Here is a 15,571-nt window from a genome sequence, read left to right on the forward strand (position 1 = left end):
TGTGGTTGAATCTGTGTTTGAAATTCACTGCTCGACTGAGGAACCTTACAGATAATTTATGTGTGGGGTACAGAGATGAGGTAGTCATTCAAAAATCATGTTAAACACTATTGTACACGGAGTGAGTCCATGGAACTTACACTACATATTTTCATCCAAGCCTCATTGGGGCACATAACGCCATCTATACTCTAGTCTAGACAGACAGGTTGCCTTCCACAATGTACCAATGTACCAGCATAGGTCTGGGATTTCCAAGACTTACCTATATGCCCACCTAAACATGTATTTATGACATATTTGACATGGGTACACCTCTAACCTCATCTCCTGTCTGATTCCTGTCTGATTCTGGTATACCAACAGACAAGGCTGCTATTCAGACAATCAGCAAACACCAGCAAATCATCTCTTGTGTGAAACACATTTATATTTAATGGTAAAAGACAGAGACAAGTAAAAGAGACAGCTGTGTTACAAAGATAGACATCATCATTGCACAGGAAACATAGTAGTTATTCCTGTTGGTCAAAATACCACAAAACAAAATGGAGGACATACTTTATAGCCTGCGTGCCAGATCTGTTTGTGCTACCATGTCATGCCACTCATTGCCATGCCAAACAGATTGTCTTGACAATTATAGCAATGGAGTTGGCAAGAGCACAACCAGAGCTGGACCAGGCTACATACTTTAGGCTGTAAGAAAAATCGTTCCACATCAGAGAAAGGCGTTAGGAACAGATTTGGCAACTAGAAATTCAGAGAAAATACCTAAATCGTATTTGAAATATACAAATTATACAAAATGTTAACGCAATTAGAATAAATAGAAATGCCTTCATATAGCTTATTCAAGTACATATCTGTGATTGTTCCAGATTATTTCAACATATTCTCACAAATACTTTCAATTCAGTCAGCTTCAGGGTGAAAAAAAGATTTACAAGCATTATAAAAGTAAAGGGTTGTTCAATTGAAAGATGATCATGTTAAATAAAGAATATTCAAACGTAATGCTCCTTCTCACAACCAGTTTCTGTTTTCCAAAAAAGACATAATTCACTGTCAAACTATGAAGAGCCACAGTATTCCAATGACAGATTGGCAACCTTTTCACATTTTTAAGGACATGTTTAGAGTTTAGAGAATTCCCAAAGATCCTTACAAATCAGGGTGCATACAATTTTGTATTAAACAGTTAATAACATATAATTGTCCTTGCTAAAAACTGCTTCAACAAACGATTAGTCTGAGTAGAAGTGGAATTGGAACAGAGTTGGTACATTAGTGAGTTAGTACAACATATTTTCCCCCATAAATCAGAGTAAATCATTTCTAGCAAACAGCAATAGTGATTCATTACAAAGAAATAAGAAATCAATTTGACCAGATAAACTAGGCCACATTGGCCCATATAGGAACAAATTAAATGAAAACGCTGTACTTTCACGTGATTGCTCCATTCTCATGACAGAACTCAAAACATTGAGCCAAGCCACCACTAGGTGGCAGCAGAACCACTACACCACGCCACCACTATGCAACGCCATGCCACCACAAGGTGGCAGCAGAACCACTACACCACGCAACCACTAGGTGGCAGCAGAACCACTACACCACACCACCACTAGGTGGCAGCAGAACCACTACACCACGCCACCACTAGGTGGCAGCAGAACCACTACACCACACCACCACTAGGTGGCAGCAGAACCACTACACCACACCACCACTAGGTGGCAGCAGAACCACTACACCACACCACCACTAGGTGGCAGCAGAACCACTACACCACGCCACCACTAGGTGGCAGCAGAACCACTACACCACGCCACCACTAGGTGGCAGCAGAACCACTACACCACACCACCACTAGGTGGCAGCAGAATAACTATGCCAAGCCACCACTAGGTGGCAGCAGAACCACTGCTGTAATATGATCATTATTTTGTACATTTTTACATGTTAGTCATTTGTAAAACATACACGTATCCCATAGATGTATCTAGCAACAGGAAAAGGCTGCTCTAACAACTTTGGCAGTTTCCTTCATGTCCTTTATCAATGCCCATGTGTCGTCCCAAATGGCTATTCCTTACAAAGTACAATGCTTTTAACCAGAGCCCTATGGGGCAAAATGTAGTGCACTATATAGGGAACAGAGTGCCGGGCTCAGGTTAAAAGAAGTGCACTATATAGGGAACAGGGTACCATTTGTAACACAGCCCGTCTGACCATCCTTCCTCTCAATTCAAAAAGAAAAAGTTCCAAAGAACATATGGTTTGGTTTCTTCAGTAAATGAAACCCATAGTAGCAAGGGTCTGGGACATCACTGATGGAGGCAACATCTATTCTCACAACAATAGAAGGATAGGACAGCCCTTGTTGGCCTCAGTCTGCACTTTAACAGTTTAGTAAATGGGGTGTGCTCACCACCATCTTTCCATGCATTGCCCAAGGGGTAAATCCTATTGTAACTCCCATTTAAGGCAAATGTCCACTTAGTCACACATTGATGTCAATGTGAGACAAAGTGAAAATTAAACTTAAGTAGAAGTTAGGATTTGCCCTAATTGAACCTGCACTATATCAACACAGATCCTTATGGTCCTAAATCCAATATTAGATACAGGCACCATAGCAGGCCATTGGGTCAGTAGATTCTAGTACATAAACAGAAGGTCAACTGTGGCTCTTCCTCAATATTTACCCAAAATATTTTAGAGACTTTTGTCATTACAGGGGTTAATGTTTCACGTTCTGGGTTGACTATCGACAGAAAACAAACAAAAAACTCCAGGTCAGTTAGTAAATGATTCTCCTTCCTATCTGCCTTGTGAGGTCACAGCCACGTCACGGTTAGGAGAGATTCCCTTTTTTAGATTCTATGTCTAACAGACCACTCTCACAAAACCAGAAAGCAGCCTGGATTCAATTTGAGCAAGATTCATTCTAAAGGGTGAGGCTAACCTTCTTGTGGCTTTTAAATACACTTTTACAATACTCCAAATAGGAAGTACCACAATATAAAACAAACATGACGTCACCTCACGAGAACTTTATCTAGGGCACTTTTTTCCTAGAAGTGAAATGACTCATGAACTGTTTTAAGAGGTATGGTGAAGGTGGTCAGAGTTGATTCAGAGTCGATTCACAGTCGATTCGGTTGACTCGGTTGTGTGTCAGGAGTAGCAGCAGCAGCATCGTAACCTTAGAAACCAGAGGAGGCTGGTGAGGGGAGGACGGCTAATAATTATGTCTGGAATGGAGTGAATGTAATTACATCAAACACAAAGAAAACCATATATTTGATGTGTTTTGATATCATTCCATTAATTTAGTTCCAGGCCTTGCTATGAGACCGTCCTCCGAATTGAAGTGCCACCAGCCACCACTGATTGTAACCATAGAGACGGAATTCACAGTTGTTTTACGAGTTCACAGGACAGACTCAATGGCTTCCGCGGTCTCCCTGGGGGATTGGTCGCCCGCTGAACCCAGGGTTTGGTGCGTGACGAGCGGGGAGGTCTCCTCGTCAGCCTGGGCGTTGGCTACCGCTTCCACCAGGACCTCCGCTAGCTCCTCCCCCAGGTGCTGTTGTTTCTTCATCTCCTGTTGGTTGATGTGGTGGAGGATCCCCGCCCCCAGGGCGTCTCCCTCCACGTTCACTACGGTGGTGGTGCGGTCCCTGCAAACACACACGCACATAAGTACATGTACATACGCACACATACACACGTACACACCCAAACACACACACAATTTATTAGGATACTTTTTGTCAGAAGCTAAGCAGTAAATCAAGTCTGCTAAGATGAATCAGGAGCTCTCTTTAACTGTTAGCATACATCTAATGTAACATAACCCTAGTTGATAAGATGAATCAGGAGCTCTCTTTAACTGTTAGCATACATCTAATGTAACATAACCACAGTTGCTATGCAGAACACATCTATTTCTGTACAGGTCTACTGTCTACTGTACAGGTCTACTGTCTACTGTACAGGTCTACTGTCTACTGTACATGTCTACTGTACAGGTCTACTGTCTACTGTCTACTGTACAGGTCTACTGTCTACTGTACAGGTCTACTGTCTACTGTCTACTGTACAGGTCTACTGTCTACTGTACAGGTCTCTACTGTACAGGTCTACTGTCTACTGTACAGGTCTACTGTACAGGTCTACTGTCTACTGTACATGTCTACTGTCTACTGTACAGGTCTACTGTCTACTGTACAGGTCTACTGTCTACTGTACAGGTCTACTGTCTACTGTACAGGTCTACTGTCTACTGTACAGGTCTACTGTACTACGGTCTACTGTACAGGTCTACTGTCTACTGTACAGGTCTACTGTCTACTGTACAGGTCTACTGTACAGGTCTACTGTCTACTGTACAGGTCTACTGTCTACTGTACAGGTCTACTGTCTACTGTACAGGTCTACTGTCTACTGTACAGGTCTACTGTCTACTGTACAGGTCTACTGTCTACTGTCTACTGTACAGGTCTACTGTCTACTGTACAGGTCTACTGTCTACTGTACAGGTCTACTGTACATGTCTACTGTCTACTGTACAGGTCTACTGTCTACTGTACAGGTCTACTGTCTACTGTACAGGTCTACTGTACAGGTCTACTGTCTACTGTACAGGTCTACTGTCTACTGTACAGGTCTACTGTACAGGTCTACTGTCTACTGTACAGGTCTACTGTCTACTGTACAGGTCTACTGTCTACTGTCTACTGTACAGGTCTACTGTCTACTGTACAGGTCTACTGTCTACTGTACAGGTCTACTGTCTACTGTACAGGTCTACTGTACAGGTCTACTGTCTACTGTACAGGTCTACTGTCTACTGTACAGGTCTACTGTACATGTCTACTGTCTACTGTACAGGTCTACTGTCTACTGTACAGGTCTACTGTCTACTGTCTACTGTACAGGTCTACTGTCTACTGTATAGGTCTACTGTCTACTGTACATGTCTACTGTCTACTGTACAGGTCTACTGTCTACTGTACATGTCTACTGTCTACTGTACAGGTCTACTGTACAGGTCTACTGTCTACTGTATAGGTCTACTGTCTACTGTACAGGTCTACTGTCTACTGTACAGGTCTACTGTCTACTGTCACGTCTACTGTCTACGTACGGTCTACTGTACAGGTCTACTGTCTACTGTACAGGTCTACTGTCTACTGTACAGGTCTACTGTCTACTGTACAGGTCTACTGTCTACTGTACAGGTCTACTGTCTACTGTACAGGTCTACTGTCTACTGTACAGGTCTACTGTCTACTGTACAGGTCTACTGTACAGGTCTACTGTCTACTGTACAGGTCTACTGTCTACTGTACAGGTCTACTGTCTACTGTACAGGTCTACTGTACAGGTCTACTGTCTACTGTACAGGTCTACTGTCTACTGTACAGGTCTACTGTCTACTGTACAGGTCTACTGTCTACTGTACTGGTCTACTGTCTACTGTACAGGTCTACTGTACAGGTCTACTGTCTACTGTACAGGTCTACTGTCTACTGTACAGGTCTACTGTCTACTGTACAGGTCTACTGTCTACTGTACATGTCTACTGTCTACTGTACAGGTCTACTGTACAGGTCTACTGTCTACTGTACAGGTCTACTGTCTACTGTACAGGTCTACTGTACAGGTCTACTGTCTACTGTACAGGTCTACTGTCTACTGTACAGGTCTACTGTCTACTGTACAGGTCTACTGTCACTACTGTCTACTGTCTACTGTACAGGTCTACTGTCTACTGTACAGGTCTACTGTCTACTGTACAGGTCTACTGTCTACTGTACAGGTCTACTGTCTACTGTACAGGTCTACTGTCTACTGTACAGGTCTACTGTCTACTGTACAGGTCTACTGTACAGGTCTACTGGTCTACTGTACAGGTCTACTGTCTACTGTACAGGTCTACTGTCTACTGTACAGGTCTACTGTCTACTGTACAGGTCTACTGTCTACTGTACAGGTCTACTGTACAGGTCTACTGTCTACTGTACAGGTCTACTGTCTACTGTACAGGTCTACTGTCTACTGTACAGGTCTACTGTCTACTGTCTACTGTACAGGTCTACTGTCTACTGTACAGGTCTACTGTCTACTGTACAGGTCTACTGTCTACTGTACAGGTCTACTGTCTACTGTACATGTCTACTGTCTACTGTACAGGTCTACTGTACAGGTCTACTGTCTACTGTACAGGTCTACTGTCTACTGTACAGGTCTACTGTACAGGTCTACTGTCTACTGTACAGGTCTACTGTCTACTGTACAGGTCTACTGTCTACTGTACAGGTCTACTGTCTACTGTCTACTGTACAGGTCTACTGTCTACTGTACAGGTCTACTGTCTACTGTACAGGTCTACTGTCTACTGTACAGGTCTACTGTCTACTGTACAGGTCTACTGTACAGGTCTACTGTACAGGTCTACTGTCTACTGTACAGGTCTACTGTCTACTGTACAGGTCTACTGTACAGGTCTACTGTCTACTGTACAGGTCTACTGTCTACTGTACAGGTCTACTGTCTACTGTACAGGTCTACTGTCTACTGTACAGGTCTACTGTAAAGGTCTACTGTCTACTGTACAGGTCTACTGTAAAGGTCTACTGTCTACTGTACAGGTCTACTGTCTACTGTCTACTGTACAGGTCTACTGTCTACTGTACAGGTCTACTGTCTACTGTACAGGTCTACTGTCTACTGTACAGGTCTACTGTCTACTGTACAGGTCTACTGTCTACTGTACAGGTCTACTGTCTACTGTCTACTGTACAGGTCTACTGTCTACTGTACAGGTCTACTGTCTACTGTACAGGTCTACTGTCTACTGTACAGGTCTACTGTCTACTGTACAGGTCTACTGTCTACTGTACAGGTCTACTGTACAGGTCTACTGTCTACTGTACAGGTCTACTGTCTACTAGGTCTACTGTACAGGTCTACTGTCTACTGTACAGGTCTACTGTCTACTGTACAGGTCTACTGTCTACTGTACAGGTCTACTGTCTACTGTACAGGTCTACTGTCTACTGTACAGGTCTACTGTACAGGTCTACTGTCTACTGTACAGGTCTACTGTACAGGTCTACTGTCTACTGTACAGGTCTACTGTCTACTGTACAGGTCTACTGTACAGGTCTACTGTCTACTGTACAGGTCTACTGTCTACTGTACAGGTCTACTGTCTACTGTACAGGTCTACTGTCTACTGTACAGGTCTACTGTCTACTGTACAGGTCTACTGTCTACTGTACAGGTCTACTGTACAGGTCTACTGTCTACTGTACAGGTCTACTGTCTACTGTACAGGTCTACTGTACATGTCTACTGTCTACTGTACAGGTCTACTGTCTACTGTACAGGTCTACTGTACAGGTCTACTGTCTACTGTACAGGTCTACTGTCTACTGTACAGGTCTACTGTCTACTGTACAGGTCTACTGTCTACTGTACAGGTCTACTGTCTACTGTACAGGTCTACTGTCTACTGTACAGGTCTACTGTACAGGTCTACTGTCTACTGTATCAGGTCTACTGTCTACTGTACAGGTCTACTGTCTACTGTACAGGTCTACTGTACAGGTCTACTGTCTACTGTCTACTGTACAGGTCTACTGTACAGGTCTACTGTACAGGTCTACTGTCTACTGTACAGGTCTACTGTCTACTGTACAGGTCTACTGTACAGGTCTACTGTCTACTGTACAGGTCTACTGTCTACTGTACAGGTCTACTGTACAGGTCTACTGTACAGGTCTACTGTCTACTGTACAGGTCTACTGTCTACTGTACAGGTCTACTGTCTACTGTATAGGTCTACTGTCTACTGTACAGGTCTACTGTCTACTGTACAGGTCTACTCGTCTACTGTACAGGTCTACTGTCTACTGTACAGGTCTACTGTACAGGTCTACTGTCTACTGTACAGGTCTACTGTCTACTGTACAGGTCTACTGTCTACTGTACAGGTCTACTGTACAGGTCTACTGTCTACTGTACAGGTCTACTGTCTACTGTCTACTGTACAGGTCTACTGTCTACTGTACAGGTCTACTGTCTACTGTACAGGTCTACTGTCTACTGTACAGGTCTACTGTACAGGTCTACTGTCTACTGTACAGGTCTACTGTCTACTGTACAGGTCTACTGTACAGGTCTACTGTCTACTGTACAGGTCTACTGTCTACTGTACAGGTCTACTGTCTACTGTACAGGTCTACTGTACAGGTCTACTGTACAGGTCTACTGTCTACTGTACAGGTCTACTGTCTACTGTACAGGTCTACTGTCTACTGTACAGGTCTACTGTCTACTGTACAGGTCTACTGTCTACTGTACAGGTCTACTGTCTACTGTACAGGTCTACTGTACAGGTCTACTGTACAGGTCTACTGTCTACTGTACAGGTCTACTGTCTACTGTACAGGTCTACTGTCTACTGTACAGGTCTACTGTACAGGTCTACTGTCTACTGTACAGGTCTACTGTCTACTGTACAGGTCTACTGTACAGGTCTACTGTCTACTGTACAGGTCTACTGTCTACTGTACAGGTCTACTGTCTACTGTACAGGTCTACTGTCTACTGTACAGGTCTACTGTCTACTGTACAGGTCTACTGTCAGTCTACTGTACAGGTCTACTGTCTACTGTACAGGTCTACTGTACAGGTCTACTGTACAGGTCTACTGTCTACTGTACAGGTCTACTGTCTACTGTACAGGTCTACTGTACATGTCTACTGTCTACTGTACAGGTCTACTGTCTACTGTCTACTGTACAGGTCTACTGTCTACTGTACAGGTCTACTGTCTACTGTACAGGTCTACTGTCTACTGTACAGGTCTACTGTACAGGTCTACTGTCTACTGTACAGGTCTACTGTCTACTGTACAGGTCTACTGTACAGGTCTACTGTCTACTGTACAGGTCTACTGTCTACTGTACAGGTCTACTGTCTACTGTACAGGTCTACTGTACAGGTCTACTGTCTACTGTCTACTGTACAGGTCTACTGTCTACTGTACAGGTCTACTGTCTACTGTACAGGTCTACTGTCTACTGTACAGGTCTACTGTCTACTGTACAGGTCTACTGTCTACTGTACAGGTCTACTGTCTACTGTACAGGTCTACTGTACAGGTCTACTGTCTACTGTACAGGTCTACTGTCTACTGTACAGGTCTACTGTCTACTGTACAGGTCTACTGTACAGGTCTACTGTCTACTGTACAGGTCTACTGTCTACTGTACAGGTCTACTGTCTACTGTACAGGTCTACTGTACAGGTCTACTGTCTACTGTACAGGTCTACTGTCTACTGTACAGGTCTACTGTCTACTGTACAGGTCTACTGTCTACTGTACAGGTCTACTGTACAGGTCTACTGTCTACTGTACAGGTCTACTGTCTACTGTACAGGTCTACTGTACATGTCTACTGTCTACTGTACAGGTCTACTGTCTACTGTACAGGTCTACTGTCTACTGTACAGGTCTACTGTCTACTGTACAGGTCTACTGTCTACTGTACAGGTCTACTGTCTACTGTACAGGTCTACTGTCTACTGTCTACTGTACAGGTCTACTGTCTACTGTACAGGTCTACTGTCTACTGTACAGGTCTACTGTCTACTGTACAGGTCTACTGTCTACTGTACAGGTCTACTGTACAGGTCTACTGTACAGGTCTACTGTCTACTGTACAGGTCTACTGTCTACTGTACAGGTCTACTGTACAGGTCTACTGTACAGGTCTACTGTCTACTGTACAGGTCTACTGTCTACTGTACAGGTCTACTGTCTACTGTACAGGTCTACTGTACAGGTCTACTGTCTACTGTACAGGTCTACTGTCTACTGTACAGGTCTACTGTCTACTGTACAGGTCTACTGTCTACTGTACAGGTCTACTGTACAGGTCTACTGTCTACTGTACAGGTCTACTGTCTACTGTACAGGTCTACTGTCTACTGTCTACTGTACAGGTCTACTGTCTACTGTACAGGTCTACTGTCTACTGTACAGGTCTACTGTCTACTGTACAGGTCTACTGTCTACTGTACAGGTCTACTGTCTACTGTACAGGTCTACTGTCTACTGTACAGGTCTACTGTACAGGTCTACTGTACAGGTCTACTGTCTACTGTACAGGTCTACTGTCTACTGTACAGGTCTACTGTACAGGTCTACTGTCTACTGTACAGGTCTACTGTCTACTGTACAGGTCTACTGTCTACTTAGGTCTACTGTACAGGTCTACTGTCTACTGTACAGGTCTACTGTCTACTGTATAGGTCTACTGTCTACTGTACAGGTCTACTGTCTACTGTACAGGTCTACTGTACAGGTCTACTGTCTACTGTACAGGTCTACTGTCTACTGTACAGGTCTACTGTACAGGTCTACTGTCTACTGTACAGGTCTACTGTCTACTGTACAGGTCTACTGTCTACTGTACAGGTCTACTGTACAGGTCTACTGTCTACTGTACAGGTCTACTGTCTACTGTACAGGTCTACTGTCTACTGTACAGGTCTACTGTCTACTGTACAGGTCTACTGTACAGGTCTACTGTACAGGTCTACTGTCTACTGTACAGGTCTACTGTCTACTGTACAGGTCTACTGTCTACTGTACAGGTCTACTGTACAGGTCTACTGTCTACTGTACAGGTCTACTGTCTACTGTACAGGTCTACTGTACAGGTCTACTGTCTACTGTACAGGTCTACTGTCTACTGTACAGGTCTACTGTCTACTGTACAGGTCTACTGTCTACTGTACAGGTCTACTGTACAGGTCTACTGTACAGGTCTACTGTCTACTGTACAGGTCTACTGTCTACTGTACAGGTCTACTGTCTACTGTACAGGTCTACTGTACAGGTCTACTGTCTACTGTACATGTCTACTGTCTACTGTACAGGTCTACTGTACAGGTCTACTGTCTACTGTACAGGTCTACTGTCTACTGTACAGGTCTACTGTCTACTGTACAGGTCTACTGTCTACTGTACAGGTCTACTGTACAGGTCTACTGTCTACTGTACAGGTCTACTGTCTACTGTACAGGTCTACTGTCTACTGTACAGGTCTACTGTACAGTCTACTGTCTACTGTACAGGTCTACTGTCTACTGTACAGGTCTACTGTCTACTGTACAGGTCTACTGTCTACTGTACAGGTCTACTGTCTACTGTACAGGTCTACTGTACAGGTCTACTGTCTACTGTACAGGTCTACTGTCTACTGTACAGGTCTACTGTACAGGTCTACTGTCTACTGTACAGGTCTACTGTCTACTGTACAGGTCTACTGTCTACTGTACAGGTCTACTGTCTACTGTACAGGTCTACTGTACAGGTCTACTGTCTACTGTACAGGTCTACTGTCTACTGTACAGGTCTACTGTCTACTGTACAGGTCTACTGTCTACTGTATAGGTCTACTGTCTACTGTACAGGTCTACTGTCTACTGTACAGGTCTACTGTACAGGTCTACTGTCTACTGTACAGGTCTACTGTCTACTGTACAGGTCTACTGTCTACTGTACAGGTCTACTGTCTACTGTACAGGTCTACTGTACAGGTCTACTGTCTACTGTACAGGTCTACTGTCTACTGTACAGGTCTACTGTCTACTGTACAGGTCTACTGTACAGGTCTACTGTCTACTGTACAGGTCTACTGTCTACTGTACAGGTCTACTGTCTACTGTACAGGTCTACTGTCTACTGTACAGGTCTACTGTCTACTGTACAGGTCTACTGTCTACTGTACAGGTCTACTGTCTACTGTACAGGTCTACTGTCTACTGTACAGGTCTACTGTACAGGTCTACTGACGTCTACTGTACAGGTCTACTGTCTACTGTACAGGTCTACTGTCTACTGTACAGGTCTACTGTCTACTGTACAGGTCTACTGTCTACTGTACAGGTCTACTGTACAGGTCTACTGTCTACTGTACAGGTCTACTGTACAGGTCTACTGTCTACTGTACAGGTCTACTGTCTACTGTACAGGTCTACTGTCTACTGTACAGGTCTACTGTCTACTGTACAGGTCTACTGTCTACTGTACAGGTCTACTGTACAGGTCTACTGTCTACTGTACAGGTCTACTGTCTACTGTACAGGTCTACTGTCTACTGTACAGGTCTACTGTACAGGTCTACTGTCTACTGTACAGGTCTACTGTCTACTGTACAGGTCTACTGTCTACTGTACAGGTCTACTGTACAGGTCTACTGTCTACTGTACAGGTCTACTGTCTACTGTACAGGTCTACTGTCTACTGTACAGGTCTACTGTCTACTGTACAGGTCTACTGTCTACTGTACAGGTCTACTGTACAGGTCTACTGTCTACTGTACAGGTCTACTGTCTACTGTACAGGTCTACTGTACAGGTCTACTGTCTACTGTACAGGTCTACTGTCTACTGTACAGGTCTACTGTCTACTGTACAGGTCTACTGTACAGGTCTACTGTCTACTGTACAGGTCTACTGTCTACTGTACAGGTCTACTGTCTACTGTACAGGTCTACTGTCTACTGTACAGGTCTACTGTACAGGTCTACTGTCTACTGTACAGGTCTACTGTCTACTGTACAGGTCTACTGTCTACTGTACAGGTCTACTGTCTACTGTACAGGTCTACTGTCTACTGTACAGGTCTACTGTCTACTGTACAGGTCTACTGTCTACTGTACAGGTCTACTGTACAGGTCTACTGTCTACTGTACAGGTCTACTGTCTACTGTACAGGTCTACTGTCTACTGTACAGGTCTACTGTACAGGTCTACTGTCTACTGTACAGGTCTACTGTCTACTGTACAGGTCTACTGTCTACTGTACAGTCTACTGTCTACTGTACAGGTCTACTGTACAGGTCTACTGTCTACTGTACAGGTCTACTGTCTACTGTACAGGTCTACTGTACAGGTCTACTGTCTACTGTACAGGTCTACTGTCTACTGTACAGGTCTACTGTCTACTGTACAGGTCTACTGTCTACTGTACAGGTCTACTGTACAGGTCTACTGTCTACTGTACAGGTCTACTGTCTACTGTATAGGTCTACTGTCTACTGTACAGGTCTACTGTCTACTGTACAGGTCTACTGTACAGGTCTACTGTCTACTGTACAGGTCTACTGTCTACTGTACAGGTCTACTGTACAGGTCTACTGTCTACTGTACAGGTCTACTGTCTACTGTACAGGTCTACTGTCTACTGTACAGGTCTACTGTCTACTGTACAGGTCTACTGTACAGGTCTACTGTCTACTGTACAGGTCTACTGTCTACTGTACAGGTCTACTGTCTACTGTACAGGTCTACTGTACAGGTCTACTGTCTACTGTACAGGTCTACTGTCTACTGTACAGGTCTACTGTACAGGTCTACTGTCTACTGTACAGGTCTACTGTCTACTGTACAGGTCTACTGTCTACTGTACAGGTCTACTGTACAGGTCTACTGTCTACTGTACAGGTCTACTGTCTACTGTACAGGTCTACTGTCTACTGTACAGGTCTACTGTACAGGTCTACTGTCTACTGTACAGGTCTACTGTCTACTGTACAGGTCTACTGTACAGGTCTACTGTCTACTGTACAGGTCTACTGTCTACTGTACAGGTCTACTGTCTACTGTACAGGTCTACTGTACAGGTCTACTGTCTACTGTACAGGTCTACTGTCTACTGTACAGGTCTACTGTCTACTGTACAGGTCTACTGTCTACTGTACAGGTCTACTGTCTACTGTACAGGTCTACTGTCTACTGTACAGGTCTACTGTCTACTGTACAGGTCTACTGTACAGGTCTACTGTCTACTGTACAGGTCTACTGTCTACTGTACAGGTCTACTGTCTACTGTACAGGTCTACTGTCTACTGTACAGGTCTACTGTACAGGTCTACTGTCTACTGTACAGGTCTACTGTCTACTGTACAGGTCTACTGTCTACTGTACAGGTCTACTGTCTACTGTACAGGTCTACTGTCTACTGTACAGGTCTACTGTACAGGTCTACTGTCTACTGTACAGGTCTACTGTCTACTGTACAGGTCTACTGTACAGGTCTACTGTCTACTGTACAGGTCTACTGTCTACTGTACAGGTCTACTGTCTACTGTACAGGTCTACTGTCTACTGTACAGGTCTACTGTACAGGTCTACTGTCTACTGTACAGGTCTACTGTCTACTGTACAGGTCTACTGTCTACTGTACAGGTCTACTGTACAGGTCTACTGTCTACTGTACAGGTCTACTGTCTACTGTACAGGTCTACTGTCTACTGTACAGGTCTACTGTCTACTGTACAGGTCTACTGTACAGGTCTACTGTCTACTGTACAGGTCTACTGTCTACTGTACAGGTCTACTGTCTACTGTACAGGTCTACTGTCTACTGTACAGGTCTACTGTACAGGTCTACTGTACAGGTCTACTGTCTACTGTACAGGTCTACTGTCTACTGTACAGGTCTACTGTACAGGTCTACTGTACAGGTCTACTGTCTACTGTACAGGTCTACTGTCTACTGTACAGGTCTACTGTCTACTGTACAGGTCTACTGTACAGGTCTACTGTACAGGTCTACTGTCTACTGTACAGGTCTACTGTCTACTGTACAGGTCTACTGTCTACTGTACAGGTCTACTGTCTACTGTACAGGTCTACTGTCTACTGTACAGGTCTACTGTCTACTGTACAGGTCTACTGTACAGGTCTACTGTCTACTGTACAGGTCTACTGTCTACTGTACAGGTCTACTGTCTACTGTACAGGTCTACTGTCTACTGTACAGGTCTACTGTACAGGTCTACTGTCTACTGTACAGGTCTACTGTCTACTGTACAGGTCTACTGTCTACTGTACAGGTCTACTGTCTACTGTACAGGTCTACTGTCTACTGTACAGGTCTACTGTCTACTGTACAGGTCTACTGTACAGGTCTACTGTCTACTGTACAGGTCTACTGTCAGGTCTACTGTACAGGTCTACTGTCTACTGTACAGGTCTACTGTCTACTGTACAGGTCTACTGTCTACTGTACAGGTCTACTGTACAGGTCTACTGTCTACTGTACAGGTCTACTGTCTACTGTACAGGTCTACTGTCTACTGTACAGGTCTACTGTCTACTGTACAGGTCTACTGTCTACTGTACAGGTCTACTGTCTACTGTACAGGTCTACTGTACAGGTCTACTGTCTACTGTACAGGTCTACTGTCTACTGTACAGGTCTACTGTACAGGTCTACTGTCTACTGTACAGGTCTACTGTACAGGTCTACTGTCTACTGTACAGGTCTACTGTCTACTGTACAGGTCTACTGTCTACTGTACAGGTCTACTGTACAGGTCTACTGTCTACTGTACAGGTCTACTGTCTACTGTACAGGTCTACTGTACAGGTCTACTGTCTACTGTACAGGTCTACTGTCTACTGTACAGGTCTACTGTCTACTGTACAGGTCTACTGTACAGGTCTACTGTCTACTGTACAGGTCTAC

At 44.3% G+C, this 15,571-nt stretch overlaps 1 protein-coding gene across 1 annotated transcript in view; it reads right to left on the bottom strand.

Annotated features, from left to right (window-relative positions):
• Positions 1–405: 405 nt before the first annotated feature.
• The window catches only part of LOC106562888 (neutral amino acid transporter A), a 73,190-nt gene continuing 58,024 nt past the window's right edge, over positions 406–15,571 (bottom strand). The window contains exon 8 of the mRNA XM_045687163.2: positions 406–3,692. Within this exon, the coding sequence (XP_045543119.2) occupies positions 3,443–3,692 (250 nt within the window). The 3' untranslated portion in view covers positions 406–3,442. The remainder of the gene's footprint in view (positions 3,693–15,571) is intronic.

The sequence above is a fragment of the Salmo salar genome, chromosome 01 (genome assembly GCF_965601325.2).
Source record: "Salmo salar chromosome 01, fSalSal1, whole genome shotgun sequence".
Classification (NCBI taxonomy): Eukaryota; Metazoa; Chordata; class Actinopteri; order Salmoniformes; family Salmonidae; genus Salmo; species Salmo salar.